The sequence below is a fragment of the Somniosus microcephalus genome, chromosome 6, assembly GCF_052327205.1.
Source record: "Somniosus microcephalus isolate GS21.2 chromosome 6, FLI_Smic_1.0, whole genome shotgun sequence".
Classification (NCBI taxonomy): Eukaryota; Metazoa; Chordata; class Chondrichthyes; order Squaliformes; family Somniosidae; genus Somniosus; species Somniosus microcephalus.
This window is the reverse complement of record NC_140992.1, coordinates 11511584-11528493: the sequence shown is the minus strand read 5'-3', so window position 1 is coordinate 11528493 and position 16910 is coordinate 11511584. Positions and strand designations below refer to the sequence as shown.

At 46.7% G+C, this 16910-nt stretch overlaps 1 protein-coding gene across 2 annotated transcripts in view; it reads right to left on the bottom strand.

Annotated features, from left to right (window-relative positions):
• LOC147115452 (phospholipase D1-like) overlaps positions 1-16910 on the bottom strand; it is a 162609-nt gene that overhangs the window by 109571 nt on the left and 36128 nt on the right. For both annotated transcript variants that reach the window (XM_085989716.1, XM_085989715.1), the window contains exons 2-3: positions 13545-13736; positions 11418-11551 (exon numbers count right to left, since the gene is read on the bottom strand). In XM_085989716.1, the coding sequence (XP_085845842.1) occupies positions 11418-11551; positions 13545-13701 (291 nt within the window). In that variant the 5' untranslated portion in view covers positions 13702-13736. The remainder of the gene's footprint in view (positions 1-11417; positions 11552-13544; positions 13737-16910) is intronic.

The following is a 16910-nucleotide window of genomic DNA, read 5'->3' as shown; positions in this document are numbered from 1 at the left end:
TCTTTTTGATATATATTAATGACCTGGACTTGGGTGCACAGGGCATAATTTCAAAGTTTGCAGATGACATGGAAATGTAGTAAACAGTGAGGAGGATAGTAACAGACTGCAGGAGGACACAGACAGACTGGTGAAATGGGCGGACACATGGCAGATGAAGTTTAATGCAGAGAAGTGTGAAGTGATACATTTTGGTAGGAAGAAGGATGAGAGGCAATATAAACTAAATGGTACAATTTCAAAGAGGGTGCAGGAACAGAGAGACCTGGGGGTGTACATACACAAATCTTTGAAGGTGACAAGGCAAGTTGATACGGCTGTTAAAAAAGCATACGGGATCCTTGGCTTTATTAATTGAGGCATAAAGTACAAAAGCTAAATCTTTATAAATCACTGGTTAGGCCCCAGCTGGAGTATTGTGATCAATTCTGGGCACCACACTTTAGGAAGGATGTCAAGGCCTTGGAGAGGGTGCGGAGGAGATTTACTGGAACAGTACCAGGGATGAGAGACTTCAGTTACGTGGAGAGATTGAAGAAGCTGGGTTTGTTCTCCTTAGAGCAGACAAGGTTAATGGGAGATTTGATAGAGGTGTTCAAAATTATGAAGGGTTTTGAAACAGTAAATAAAGAGAAACTGTTTCCAATGGCTGATGGGTCGATAACCAGAGGACACAGATTTAAGATGATTGGCAAAAGAACCAGAGGCGACATGAGGAAAAAACAATTATGTGGCGAGTTGTTGTGATCTGGAATGCGCTGCCAGAAAGGGCGGGGGAAGCAGATTCAATACTAACTTTCAAAAGGGAATTGGATAAATACTTGAAAGGGAAAATTTGCGGGGCTATGGGGGAAGAGGAGGTGAGTTTGACTAATTGGAGAGCTCATTCAAAGAGCACAATGGGCAAAATGGCCTCCTTCTGTGCTGTATCATTCCGTGATTCCAATCGCTGGACTGGAAGGTGAATCCATGATCTTCAGACTCAGAGGCACGAGTGCCTCCAACAGAGCCACGGCTGTCACCCTTGTACCTGCTGAAGACTATCTTGGGAGTAGCCCTGGGTTACCACTCGGGTTGCCAGCTCTGATTGAACATATTTCTGGCGGGTTTCTCACATGACCTCCGACCGCCCCCCACACTCCTGCCATTGGTCGCCCGACACGTCCATCCTCGCAGCGTGGCGCCTCGCCTTCCTGCGGCCAATCGGAAAGGGAATAGACTCCGCATCGCCTGACTGGATGATTCTTGATCATCAGTCAAAACAGCCCTTTTTCCCACTGATGTGCCAAATAACGGCCTGAATCCGTGAGGTTAAAGCTTAAAACTAAAGGCTTTTATTAAGTAAGAATCATGGCATCAAGTTAACACAGGGCAACCATCATTCATCACCGACCCAGCCCTTATGAGTAAAACCCAGCTCTTATAAGACTCACACCAATCCGGAGGATCCAGAGGGGCGGGGCTAGGGAGGGGCATTAGTGGTTACACCGGTAGAACATTCCAGACATTAACAAGTACAACAACAACAATACAAGTGCCAGAACACAGAGTTATTTCATCACATTCACCCCCTGCTATAGATTCAGTCTGTCAGGAGGTCTGATAATCCTCTGGGAACGACGTAACTCTTGCTGAGGCTCCTCCCGGAGTACTAACTCCGGTTCATCCGAATTCCCAGAATCATCAGTATCTTCCACACTGAGGGTTTGTGTCTCTGAAGGTCCAATACCACGATTGAAAACTCTACTCTCAAGAGTCGAACTCTTTTCGAGCTCCAGCAGGTGCAAGATCTTTAATAGAGACCGTATCCTCTCGCCCATCCGGATATTGAAGTAAGTTTAATTTTTTAAGGGTATATTAAACTATTGGGCAGTTTAAACCGGAAGTAGAATCCGGGTATAAAAGGGGCGGGGCTAGTGCTGTGCATGGAGTGCTTTGTGCATTGAGTGCTACTGGAGTTTTGGTAAGTGGGAGAGTTCGGGCAAGTGGGAGGTGAGGGTGTATTTTTAGCTCTGTTTTTCCCCCCACTCCCAGGCTTAGACAGCACTGCGGAGGTGGAGCAGCGAGACGAGTCAACCAAACAGGCCCCACAGACAGTATTCAAGGAGGAGGTTGGTGATCAGTTGGTTGGTTTTCTTCCTTCTCTTCTCTTTTATACCTTTAAGTTGGTAAGTCCTATTGAATAGTGGTGTGATATTATCATCTATATCCGGGCAGGGTCTTCATAACTAATAATAAGAAATTTAATTAATTATATAGAATGGAGCAGGTGATGTGTTACTGTTGCGAGATGTGGGAGCCGGTGGACCCCATTGAGGCTCACGGTGATTACATCTGCGACAAGTGTTTGCTGCTAGAGGAACTCAAGTTCCATGTTATGGAGCTTGAGACCGAGCTTCAGACACTGCGACACATCAGGGAGGGGGAGAAGTTCCTGGACTCTATGTATCAGGAGGTGGTCACACCTATGAAGTTAATTACTGCAGATGTAGTCCATGGTCAGGGACAGGATGGTGTGACTACGAGTGAGGAAGGTACAGGGATCCAGGATGTAGTGTTGAAGGAGACGCAGCCCTTGTTCTTGTCCAGCAGGATCGAGGTTCTTACTCCCTGTGAGGGCGGGAGCGGGGACTGCAGGGAGGATGAGCAACCTGGCCACAGCACCGTGGTACAGGGGGCCATTCAAGTGGAGGGAGTAAAAAGAAATGTTGTAGGGGATAGTATCATAAGGGGGATAGATAGGGTTCTCTGCAGTCAAGAGCGGGAGTCCCGAAGGCTGTGTTGCCTGCCCGGTGCCAGGGTTAAGGACATCTCTTCTGGGCTGGAAAGAAACTTAGAGTGGGAGGGGGAGGATCCAGTTGTCGTGGTCCATGTTGGTACAAACGACGTAGATAGGACAAGGAAGACGGTTCTGTTAAAGGAGTATGAGCAGCTAGGGTTCAAATTAAAAAACAGAACCTCAAGGGTAATAATCTCTGGGTTATTACCTGAGCCACGAGCGAATTTGGCTAGGATAAATAAAATTAAAGAGTTAAATGCGTGGCTCAAAGACTGGTGTGGGAGAAATGGGTTTTGCTTCTTGGGACACTGGCACTAGTACTGGGACAGGAGGGAGCTGTTCCATTGGGACGGACTCCACTTGGCCAGTGCTGGGACTAGAGTCCTGGCGAATCATATAACTAGGGCTGTAGAGAGGGCTTTAAACTAATTAGTGGGGGGGAGGTTTCTAGAGAGCAAATAATAGAAATGACAACAGAGAAGGTCATAGACTTAGGTAACAGTGGGGGAATTAAAAAACAGAACGTGTCAGGAAGGGACAGAAGGTATGGAGTAAAAAGTAAAGTACTAAAAAGGGAAAAAACAGGAACTAATTGTTACAAAACATATTTAAAATTCTTTATCTGAATGCACGTAGCATTTGTAACAAAATGAATGAGTTAACGGCACAAATAGCGACATATGGGTATGATCTTGTGGCCATTACAGAAACATGGCTGCAGGGTGACCACAACTGGGAATTAAACATACCAGGTTATTTAACAATCAGGAAGGACAGGCAGGAAGGGAGAGGAGGTGGGGTGGCTATGTTAATAAAGGAAGGAATCACTATAATACAGAGAAATGATATTGGGTCAAAGGAGCAGGATAGTGAAACAGTTTGGGTGGAGATAAGGAATAATAAGGGGAAAAAAACACTAGTGGGTGTAGTCTATAGGCCTCCGAACAGTTGCAACTCTGTTGGACGGAGTATTAATCAGGAAATAGTTGAGGCTTGTAATAAGGGAACATCTATAATTATGGGGGATTTTAATTATCATATTAACTGGACAAATCAAATTGGGCAGAGCAGCCTTGAGGATGAGTTCATTGAGTGTATTAGGGATGGGTTTCTTGAGCAGTATGTAACTGAACCGACCAGGGGGCAAGCAACCTTAGATTTGGTCCTGTGTAATGAGACAGGATTAATTAAAAATGTCCCAGTAAAGGATCCCCTTGGAATGAGTGACCATAACATGGTTGAATTCCATATTCAATTAGAGGGTGAGAAGGTTGGATCTCAAACAAGCGTGCTGAGCTTGAATAAAGGAGACTATGAAGGTATGAGAGCGGAATTGATTAGAGTGGACTGGGGAAAATAGATTAAAGGGTAAGACGGTACATGATCAGTGGTGTACATTTAAGGAGTTATTTTACAACTTCCAAAAAATATATATTCCACTGAGGAAAAAAGGGTGTAAAAGAAAAGATAGCCATCCGTGCCTAAGTAAAGTAATTAAGGATAGTATCCGACTAAAAACAAGGGCATATAAGGTAGCCAAATCTAGTGGGAGGATGGAAGATTGGGAAGTCTTTAAAAGACAGCAAAAAATAACTAAAAGATTGATTAAGAAAGGGAAGATAGATTATGAAAGTAAATTAGCAAAAAATATAAAAACAGACAGCAAAAGTTTCTATAGTTATATAAAAAGAAAAAGGGTGGCTAAAGTAAATGTTGGTCCCTTAGAGGATGAGACCGGGAAATTAATGGTGGGAAACATGGAGATGGCAAAAACACTGAACAATTATTTTGTATCAGTCTTTACAGTAGAGGACACCAAGAATATCCCAACACTGGACAAACAGGGGGCTCTAGGGGGGGGGGGGAACTAAATACGATTAAAATCACTAAGGAAGTGGTACTTGGTAAAATAATGGGACTCAAGGCGGATAAGTCCCCTGGACCTGATGGCTTGCATCCTAGGGTCTTGAGGGAAGTGGCGGTAGGGATTGTGGATGCATTGGTAATAATTTTCCAAAACTCCCTGGACTCAGCAAAGGTCCCGGCAGATTGGAAAACTGCTAATGTAAAAGGGTAGTAGGCAGAAGGCTGGAAACTATAGACCTGTTAGCCTAACATCTGTGGTTGGTAAAATGTTAGAGTCCATTATTAAGGAGACAGTAACGGGACATTTGGATAAACATAATTTAATAGGACAAACTCAGCATGGTTTCATGAAGGGGAAGTCATGTTTGACAAATTTGCTGGAGTTTTTTTGAGGAAGTAACATACAGGGTGGATAAAGGGGAACCAGTGGACGTAGTGTATTTAGACTTCCAAAAGGCATGTGACAAGGTGCCACACAAAAGATTATTGCTCAAGATAAAAAATCACGGGATTGGGGGTAATATTCTGGCGTGGGTGGAGGATTGGCTCTCTAACAGAAAGCAGAGAGTTGGGATAAATGGTTCGTTCTCAGATTGGCAACCAGTAACTAGTGGTGTTCCGCAGGGGTCAGTGCTGGGTCCCCAACTCTTTACAATCTATATTAACGATTTGGAGGAGGGGACCGAGTGTAACATATCAAAGTTTGCAGATGATACAAAGATGGGACGGAAAGTAGTGAGTGAGGAGGACATAAAAAACCTGCAAAGGGACATAGACAGGCTAAGTAAGTGGGCAGAGATTTGGCAGATGGAATACAATACTGGAAAGTGTGAGGTTATGCACTTTGGCAGGAAAAATCATAGAGCATGTTATTATCTTAATGGCAAGAAACTGGAAAGTACTGAAGTACAAAGGGATCTGGGGGTCCTGGTGCACGAAACTCAAAAAGTTAGTATGCAGGTGCAGCAAGGGATCAAGAAGGCCAATGGAATGTTGGCTTTTATTGCTAGGGGGATGGAATATAAAAACAGGGAGGTATTGCTGCAGTTGTACAAGGTATTGGTGAGACCGCACCTGGAATACTGCATACAGTTTTGGTGTCCATACTTAAGAAAAGACATACTTGCTCTCGAGTCAGTACAAAGAAGGTTCACTCGGTTAATCCCGGGGATGAGGGGGTGGTCATATGAGGAGAGGTTGAGTAGATTGGGACTCTACTCATTGGAGTTCAGAAGAATGAGAGGCGATCTTATTGAAACATATAAGATTGTGAAGGGGCTTGATCGGGTGGATGCGGTGAGGATGTTCCCAATGAAGGGTGAAACTAGAACTAGGGGGCATAATCTTAAAATAAGGGGCTGCTCTTTCAAAACTGAGATGAGGAGAAACTTCTTCACTCAGAGGGTGGTCGGTTTGTGGAATTTGCTGCCCCAGAAAGCTGTGGAAGCTACATCATTAAATAAATTTAAAACAGAAATAGATAGTTTCCTAGAGGTAAAGGGAATTAAGGGTTACGGGCAGGAAATTGGACATGAGTCTAGGTTCGGAATGGTCATGGCCCTGTGGGTAGTGGAGTGGGCCCAGGGGCCGTGTATCCTGGTTCTGCTCCTACTGTGTTCTAATTCTGTGTTAGATTTCAGGAGATGGTTTTATTCCTGTTCCTGGCTGGGGTGGAGATCGCCCTTACAGAAGGTAAATACTGTAGAAAATATAGGGACAGAGTGATCTCCTGGAAGAATTTCGATCGCCTAGATGGGTCGGAGAGGAATTTCCCAGATTTTTTTCTCCCAAATTGGCCATGGGGTCTTTTATCTGGTTTTTCGCCTCTCCTGGGAGATCACATGGGTTCGGGTGGCTGCAGAATGATAGAAGATTTGAGGTTAGGATCAGATCAGCCATGATCTTATTGAATGGTGGAGCAGGCTCGAGGGGCCGATTGGCCTACTCCTGCTCCTATTTCTTATGTTCTTATGTTCTTATGAATATACACATACTGGGGATTAGCATGGAGGAGTTGTACTTCCTCCACCAGTGGATCAGTCTTGTGGCCTCTCACATGTCTGCGCAACAACACAGGGCCCATGGTCGTCAACCATGTGGGTAACAATACTCCATTAGCAGCTTTTCTTGGAAAACTAAACATCCTTTCATGAGGGGTGGCATTCGTCGCTGTACACAAAAGAGACCTTATGGAATGCAGCACGTCTGGCAGGACATCCTGCCAGCGAGAGGTCGGCAGGCCTCGCGACTTCAGAGACAGTACGATAGCCTTCCACACTGACGCATTTTCTTTCTCGACCTGCCCATTACCACGAAGGTTATGGCTGGTAGTTCTACTCGTTGCAATCCCTTTCGATAGCAAAAACTGTCACAATTCTTCGCTCATAAAGGAAGAACCCCTATCACTATGTATATAGTTAGGCATGCCAAACAAGGAAAACAGCTGACAGAGGCATTTAATTACAACAGCACTAGTCACATCTGGACAGGGATAACAAAAGGGAACTGAGAGTACTCGTCTATAATATTAAGAAAATAGACATTACGATCCCTCGATGGAAGGGGACCTTTAAAATCGAGATTCAAACGCTCAAATGGTCGAGTTGCTTTTATAAGGTGAACTGGCTCGGACAGCTTATAGAAGCGGGGTTTGCATTCAGCACAAACACGACAGGTTCTGGTCATTGTCCGGACCTCCTCAATAGAGTAGGGTAGATTGTGGGACTTAATGAAGTGGTTCATTCTGGTAACCCCAGGGTGGCAGAGTGCGTCGTGGAGACTTTGAAGCTTATCTATACCTAGACTAGCACATACTCCTCGTGACAAAGCATCCGATGGCTCATTAAATACTCCAGGCCTGTACTGAATATCAGTCATATGTTGACAGTTCTATTCGCCATCTTAAAATCTTATCATTTTTGATCTTGCCGCTCTGCTTAGTATTGAACATAAAGGCCACAGATCAGTAATGAGCGTAAAACGTTGGCCAGCGAGATAATGTCTCCAATACCTGACTGCTTTGATAATCGCCTGTGCCTCCTTTTCCACTGAAGAATGTCGAACTTCTGGTCCTTGCAATGTACGAGAGAAGAAAGCTACTGGTCTACCAGCTTGGTTAAGAGTTGCTGCCAACGCAAAATCAGATGCATCACTTTCCACTTGAAATGGGATCTTCTCATCCACGGCACATACCACTGCCTTCTCAATGTCCCATTTGATATTAAGGAAAGCCTCCTGAGCTTCCGCTGATAGCGGAAAAGACGTCGACTTAATAAGAGGTCGGACTTTATCTGAGTAGTACGAGAAGAATCCCGGACACCTTCTTAAAGCTTTTACAGTGTGAGGTAAAGGTAATTCCTTAAGTGGCGTAATCTTTCGGGATCTGGCCCGATTACCCCATTCTCCACAACGCAACCAAGAATACATAAACGTGTAGTATTGAAGGTACACTTGTTTTCGTTGTAGGTCAGGTTTAACCTCTTTGCAGTCTCTAGGAACTTCGCGAGATTTTGATCATACTCCCGTTGGTCGCGCCCGCAGATAGTAACATTGTCCAGGTACGGGAATGTTGCTTCCAACGCGTATTCATCCACCATACAATCCATCTCCCGTTGGAAGGCGGATACCCCATTCGTCACTCCAAAGGGCACCCTAAGGAATTGGTACAGGCGCCCATTAGCTTCGAAGGCCGTATAAGGTCGTTCTTCTATTTTGATGGGGAGTTGATGGTAGGCAGACTTTAAATCAATGGTGGAGAACACGCGGTACTGAGCTATCTGGTTCACCATCTCAGAAGTACGAGGCAAAGGATAGGCGTCTAATTGGGTATACAAGTTTATAGTCTGGCTATAATCGACCACAAGTCTTTTCTTTTCATTAGTTTTAACCACCACCACCTGGGCATGCCACGGGCTATTACTGTGTTTGATGATTCCCTCCCGCTGAAGCCTTTCCACTTCCTCTTTTATAAATTTTTTATCTTCTGAACTATACCGTCGACTCTTAGTTGCTATAGGTCTACAATTAGGAGCAAGGTTCATGAACAAAGAAGGCGGACTTATTTTTAAAGTAGAAAGGCCGCAGACTGTGAGCGGAGGCTGGGATCCACCATACTTAAGGGTGATGCTCTCATGCTGACACTGGAAGTCCAAGCCTAAAATTAAGTTCACACACAACTGAGGTAATATGAGGAGTTTAAAATCCTTATACTCCGTATCCTTAATGGTCAATGTGACTTTACAATATCCAGTTACCTCCGAAGTAAGGGACGTGGACGCCATCACAATTTCACTTCGAGTAGGATACACCTTCAATGAACAGGAGTTAACAAGGTTGGGGTGTATAAAACTTTCAGTACTGCCACAGTCTATCAAACACCCAGTAGGACGACCATTAATCTTGATGTCCATCATAGATTTTGACAAGGAACACGGTATGGTCTGGTCAACCGTAACCGAGGCTAGAGTAAAACGATAGGTGGCAGCAGAAAAGACATCGGGTACAGGATTACCCTTACACACTTTACTAAAATGTCCCCGTTTCTTACATGTAAAACAGGTAGCCTCTCTGGCTGGGCATCGTTGCCTGGGGTGTTTAGATTGGCCACAGAAATAACACTTCGACCCATGGGGTACAGCCGCAACAATAGGATTGAGTGGAGGCTCCATTGGTGTTATGGATGCCTCCATACTCGGAACACACGAGGCTGAGAAAAACGCGTGGGCTGATGCATACACTTCTAAATTCTTCTGGGCTACATCGAACGATCGGGCAGTAGCGACGACCGTTTTTAAAACTAACGAGTCATTCTTGAGAAGTCTCTGTCCAATCTAATTAGATCGGAGGCCAGATATGAAAGAATCGCGGATGGCCTCTTCCTGATACACTATGGCAGAGACAGCCTTGTAGTTGCAATCCTTAGCCAAAGCCTCAAGGTCCTGCAGGAAATCGTCCAGAGATTCCTCGGGTAATTGCCTGCGAGTAGACAAAAGATACCTGGCATATACTTCGTTAACCGACTTAAGGTACTGGGCCTTAAGGGCTGTGAGGGCCTCTTCATATGTAGTAATATCTTCAATTATCGAGTAAGTTTGATGACTTACCAAGTTGGTTAGAAGACCCAACTTGTTAACCGTCGGATCGGACAATGCGATGAAGTGTTCAAAACATTGAACCAATGCGTAAATTTCTTCGACGCGTTTGCCGAATGGGGATCGATATCCAGACGCTCTGGTTTCAAAAATCGATCCATCTTCCAAAAGTTGTTACTTAATAAAATTGATGTGCCAAATAACGGCCTGAATCCGTGAGGTTAAAGCTTAAAACTAAAGGCTTTTATTAAGTAAGAACACGTCATCAAGTTAACACAGGGCAACCATCATTCATCACCGACCCAGCCCTTATGAGTAAGACCCAGCTCTTATAAGTAGGACTCACACCAATCCGGAGGATCCAGAGGGGCGGGGCTAGGGAGGAGCATTAGTGGTTACACCGGTAGAACATTCCAGACATTAACAAGTACAACAACAACAATACAAATGCCAGAACACAGAGTTATTTCATCACATCCACCCCCCCACGTCCAATATTTTTCATAAATTAGCAAGTAAAAGCATTGGAAGAACCTTTGTTCTGAAAAGTGCAATTTTTTGATGCCCCAGTGGTTTTTCTCCTGGGGTTTTGATCACAGCAGTCTCCTGGAAGGTTAGCCCTTTAATTCCTGGAGACTCCAGGGGCAATCCTGGAGGGTTGTCAACCCCCTCGTTACCACAGCGACAGCTGCAGGCTGGACTGTACCATCCTGCAGCTGCAGGGGGGTCAAAAGCCAACGTGGTGTGAAAAAGGAGGGCTGTTAAACGTCAAGTAAGTTGGTTGTACTATTCACCTGTCAAAAACAGGAAGGCAGATTATTATCTGACTGGCAATAGATTGGGAGAAGGGGAAGTGCAACGAGACCTGGGTGTCCTTGTGCACCAGTCGCTGAAGGTAAGCATGCAGGTGCAGCAGGCGGTTAAGAAGGCAAATGGTATGTTGGCCTTCATAGCGAGAGGATTCGAGTACAGGAGCAAGGATGTCTTGCTGCAGTTGAACAGGGCCTTGGTGAGACCACATCTTGAGTATTGTGTGCAGTTTTGGTCGCCTTATCTGAGGAAGGATGTTCTTGCCATGGAGGGAGTGCAGCGAAGATTCGCCAGGCTGATACCTGGGATGGCAGGAATGACGTATGAGGAGAGATTGGGTCGATTGGGCTTATACTCGCTGGAGTTTAGAAGAATGAGAGGGAATCTCATTGAAACTTATAAAATTCTGACAGGACTGGACAGACTAGATGCAGGAAGGATGTTCCCGATGTTCGGGGAGTCCAGAACCAGGGGTCACAGTCCAAGGATAAGGGGTAAGCCATTTAGGACAGAGATGAGGAGGAATTTCTTCACCCAGAGAGTGGTGAACCTGTGGAATTCTCTACCACAGAAGGCAGTAGAGGCCAATTCATTAAATATATTCAAGAAGGAGTTGGATATATTTCTTAAGGCTAAAGTGATCAAGGGATATGGGGAGAAAGCAGGGACAGGGTACTGAGTTTGGATGATCAGCCATGATCGCATTGAATGGCGGAGCAGGCTCAAGGGGCTGAATGGCCTACTCCTGCTCCTATCTTCTATGTTTCTATGTTTCAGTTTCACGGTCTTTTATTCATTTGGCGGCATTGGCGCACGAGTTGGAAACACGGAAACAAAGCTATGGTTCGGTTCTCAGTACGGACGTCACTCACCTTCATTGTGGAAGTGAATCGTTCCACTTCCTGCACATGGACTTGGATGGAAACCCCGGGAATGTAGACCCGGACCTCAGGTTCCTTGAAGGACTTTGTCTTGTAGATGACTGAGAATGGGACCTGTGCTCCATCTGAAACATAAAACACAGGAGACTATTGCAACATTTCAACCTGCATCTCGTGGTCCTGCTCTCAGTGGGTAACACTCTCGCCTTGCGAGACTTGAGCACATAATCCAAGGTGAAATAGACACACAGGAACAGGAGGAGGCCATTCAGCCCCTCGAGCCTGTTCCGTCATTCAATGAGATCATGGCTGATCTGTATCTTAACTCCCTCCACCTGCCTTGGCTCCGTATCCCTTAATAACCTGGGCTAACCAAAACCTCACTATTTTATTAATTGATCCCCAGCATCTACTGCTGTTTGTGGGAGAGAGTTCCACACTTCCACCACAACTTTGTGTGAAGAAGTGTTTCCCATCTTCTCTCCTGAATGGCCTGGCTCTGATTTTAAGGTGATGTCCCCTCGACCTAGACTCTCTCATCAGTGGAAAAAGTGTCACTCTATCTACTTTGTCAAATCCTTTCAATATCCTAAAAAACCTCAATCAGATCACCAGATGACAGTCTCAGGGCAGTACAGCACTGTCGGAGGTGCCGTCGCTCAGGTGAGACGTTAAACCGAGGCCCCGTCTACCCTCTCAGGTGGACATAAAAGATCCCACGGCCACTATTTCGAAGGAGAGCCGGGGCACCTCACTCAAGTGGCCATTCTTCACGTGTGAGCCTGTACATTGATTGTCACGAGGCCATTATATCCAACTGGTCTATGTTGGTATTTCTGTTCCACATGAACCTGACTTCAGCTCACCCTAACAGCATACCCTGCGATTCCTTTCTCCCTCAGGTACTTAACTAGCTTTTCCTTAAATGCATCTATGTCATTCGCTTCAACCACTCCCTGTGGTAGCGAGTTCCACATTCTAACCACGCTCTGAGTAAAGGCTTACACAGGGTATACGGCACAGAAACAGGCCATTCGGCCCAACCAGGCCATGTCGGCGTTAATGCTCCACCCGAGCCTCCTCCCGTCTTTCCTCATCTAACTCGATCAGCATAACCCTCTATTCCCTTCTGCCTCCCCTTAAATGCATCTCTGCTCTTCGCCTCCACCACTCCCTGTGGTAGCGAGTTCCACATTCTCACCACTCTCTGGGTAAAGAAGTTTCTCCTGAATTCCCTATTGGATTTATTAGTGACTATCTTGTATTTATGGTCCCTAGTTTTGGTCTCCTTCACAAGTGGAATTATCTTCTCTACGTCTACCCTAGTGAACCCTTTCATAATCATAAAGACCTCGATCAGGTCGCCCCCTCAGCCTTCTCTTTTCTAGAGAGTCATGTGACTGACGGGAGCTTGGCAGTGGACCACAATGCACTGCAGCGTCAACAGACCATCACCACGATTGCAAAACCTTTATAAATCACCGGTTCGGCCCCAGCTGGAGAATTGTGTCCAATTCTGGGCACTGCACATTAGGAAGGATGTCAAGGCCTTGGAGAGGGTGCAGGGGAGACTTACTAGAATGGAATCGGGGATGCGGAACTAAAGTTATGTGGAGGGACTGGAGAAGCTGGGGTTGTTCTCCAGAGAGCAGAGAAGGTTAAGAGGAGATGTAATAGAGGTGTTCAAAATCATGAGGGGTGTTGTTAGAGTAGATAGGGAGAAACTGTTTCCACTGGCAGGAGGGTCGCTGACCAGAGGACACAGATTTAAGATAATTGACAGAAGAACCAGAGGTGAGATGGGGAGAATGTTTTTTACGCAGCGAGTTGTTGTGATCTGGAATGCGCTGCCTGAAAGGGCGGTGGAAGCAGATTCAACAGTAACTTTCAAAAGGGAATTGGATAAATACTTGAAAGGGAGAAATTTGCTGGGCTGTGGGGAACGAGCAGGAGCAGGGAATGGGACTAATTGGAGAGCTCTTTCAAAGACCCAACACAGGTTCGATGGGCCGAATGGCCTCCTTGGTGCGGTGTGATTCTGTGATAATTGGATACGCAGAGAGGGACTGCCTTCAGCTGTTGAGTGATTCTTTTATTTTAAATGTAAACCATGCTCACCGGACACTTTCCCGTCGGTGACGCTATCAAAGTCCACCTCCTCGCCTTCTAGACGGAGCTCGTTGGTGTCGAGTTTCTCCATCAGCTGGCTGATGTCCTTGGCTACGCCTATCAGTGCAGATGACCGCTGTAAAGAACTGTGCGATCGGTCCGACATCGTGAGCACTAACAGTCAGACACAGAATGGTTGGCCTGGAAATAAAGGAAGAAATATCAACAACAACAACTTGCATTTATACAGCGCCTTTAACGCGGCAAATCGTCCCAAGGCACTTCACACGAGCGATTGTCAAACAAAATTTGACACCGAGCCACATAAGGAGTTCTTACGGCAGGTGACCAAAAGCTTGGTCAAAGAGGTTGGGTTTTAAGGAGCGTCTTAAAGGTGGAGAGAGAGGCGGAGAGGTTTAGGGAGGGAATTCCAGGGCTCAGAGCCCAGGCAGTTGAAGGGACGGCCACCAATGGTGGAGCGATTAAAATATGAATGTAAACAGGACACAATAGGGGTTACCAACCCTCCCGAATTGGCCTGGAGTCTCCAGGAATTGAAGATTAATCTTCAGCACACTGCCGCGATCAAACCCAGGAGACCTCCCCTTGACATTCAATGGCATTACCATCACCGAATCCCCCACTATCAACATCCTGGGGGTCACCACTGACCAGAAACTTAACTGGACCAGCCACATCCATACTGTGGCAACAAGAGCAGGTCAGAGACTGGGTATTCTGCGGCGAGTGTCTCACCTCCCGACTCCCCAAAACCTTTCCACCATATACAAGGCGCAAGTCAGGAGTGTGATGGAATACTCTCCACTTGCCTGGATGAGTGCAGCTCCAACAACACTCAAGGAGCTCGACACCATCCAGGACAAAGCAGCCCGCTTGATTGGCACCCCATCCACTACCTCAAACATTCACTCCCTCCACCACCGGTGCACCGTGGCTGCAGTGTGTACCATCTACAAGATGCACTGCAGCAACTCGACAAGGCTTCTTTGACAGCACCTCCCAAACCCGCGACCTCTACCACCTAGAAGGACAAGGGCAGCAGGCGCATGGGAACACTACCACCTCCAAGTTCCCCTCCAAGTCACACACCATCCTGACTTGGAAATATATCGGCCGATCCTTCATCGTCGCTGATTCAAAATCCTGGAACTCCCTCCCTAACAGCACTGTGGGAGTACCTTCACCACACGGGGACTGCAGCGGTTCAAGAAGGTGGCTCACCACCACCTTCTCAAGGGCAACTAGGGATGGGCAATAAATGCTGGCATTGCCAGTGACACCCTGATCCCATAAACGAATAAAAAGATATATATCATAGGAGCGTTAAATAAAATTGAGTGTTTTTTTCACTTTCTTTGAACACTTTCATTTAGTAGTTACACAAATATTGGAGATCGGGGAGAAATGAGGCTGCTTTGACTGACAGTCAAGAATCACCCAATCGGGTAACTAAGAGTCTGTTCGCTTTCTGATTGGCCGTGGGAAGGCGGGACGCCGCGAGAATGGATGTGTCGGGCGACCGATGGTGGGTGCGCCGGGCGGTTGGAGACAGGACGTCACGTGATAAAACCTCCAGGAACACGTCCTGCCAGAGTTGACAACCCAAGGCACAACGCGGGTGTGAAGAGGGAGGGTTGCTGGCCAGCAGAGGCTCCCTTCCAGTTAAACGATTATCTCATCCAATCTGATGAATCCCCTCTTGTTCACACTGTGCTTCAAAACTCAGCACTTGCAAATGAGTCAATGTCTAGACTGTAGTGTGAGGCAGTTAAAAGGCTAACAGAATATCGGGCTACGTCATTCCAGTATTGGAACACAGCTCTGAGGACGTACTGAGACCGTGCAATGCACCGTTCAGAGCTCGCCTGATTATAATGCGGTCAGTCTTGGTCTGCTCACCCCAGAACAGAAATGCACGCACTGGACGGAAAAGCAAAGGAAGAACTTGCATTTCTACATCAGGACGTCCCAAAGCGCTTTACAGGCAATGAAGTACTGGGTGCGTTGGGGGCGGGGCTTGGCGAGTTGGAGGCGGAGCAGGGTGAGTTGGGGGCGGGGCTGATGGGTTGGAGGTGGAGCTGGGTGAATTTCCTTATGGGCTGAGAGGCGAAGGAGTGGACTCTACCCACCCATTTAATCCCCTCCCACAGCCCATGTACACTCTCCCCTATCGTGGACTCTACCCACCCATTTAATCTCCTCCTACAGCCCATGTACACTCTCCCCTATCATGGACTCTACCCACCCAATTAATCTCCTCCTACAGCCCATGTACACTCTCCCCTATCACGGACTCTCCCCATCAATTTAATCTCCTTCCACGGCCCATGTACACTCTCCCCTATCACGGACTCTCCCCATCAATTTAATCTCCTCCCACAGCCCATGTACACTCTCCCCTATCGTGGACTCTACCCACCCATTTAATCCCCTCCCACAACCCCATGTACACTCTCCCCTATCGTGGACTCTACCCACCCATTTAATCCCCTCCCACAGCCCATGTACACTCTCCCCTATCATGGACTCTACCCACCCATTTAATCCCCTCCCACAGCCCATGTACACTCTCCCCTATCACGGACTCTACCCACCCATTTAATCCCCTCCCACACCCCATGTACACTCTCCCCTATCACGGACTCTACCCACCCACTTAATCTCCTCCCACAGCCCCATGTACACTCTCCCCTATCACGGACTCTACCCACCCATTTAATCCCCTCCCACAGCCCATGTACACTCCCCCCTATCACGGGCTCTACCCACCCATTTAATCTCCTCCCACAGCCCATGTACACTCTCCCCTATCACGGACTCTACCCACCCATTTAATCTCCTCCCACAGCCCCATGTACACTCTCCCCTATCATGGACTCTACCCACACATTTAATCTCCTCCCACAGTCCCATGTACACTCTCCCCTATCATGGACTCTACCCACCCATTTAATCTCCTCCCACAGCCCATGTACACTCTCCTCTATCATGGACTCTACCCACCCATTTAATCTCCTCCCACAGCCCATGTACACTCTCCTCTATCATGGACTCTACCCACCCATTTAATCTCTTAAAGAAAGATTACGTAAAGCCTCTCCCTCCCTCCCGATACCTAACGCCTGGCTACCTATGCAGTCTGATAGCTCCGTTACTTTCCACAGATGACACTTCCTTAGTCCCACCAGCAAAACAATGAATGATCGGATTCCGTGGACCCCTTGACCATTTCTCTCTGTAGTTTTCCCTACAACTTTCAGTCCCATTCCTACCTCTCTAGCTCTTGTTTGGAGTGACTTAATTGGTACATCAGGTCATTTTCCTGGAGGTCCAGCCAATGACATTTGGAGGGGT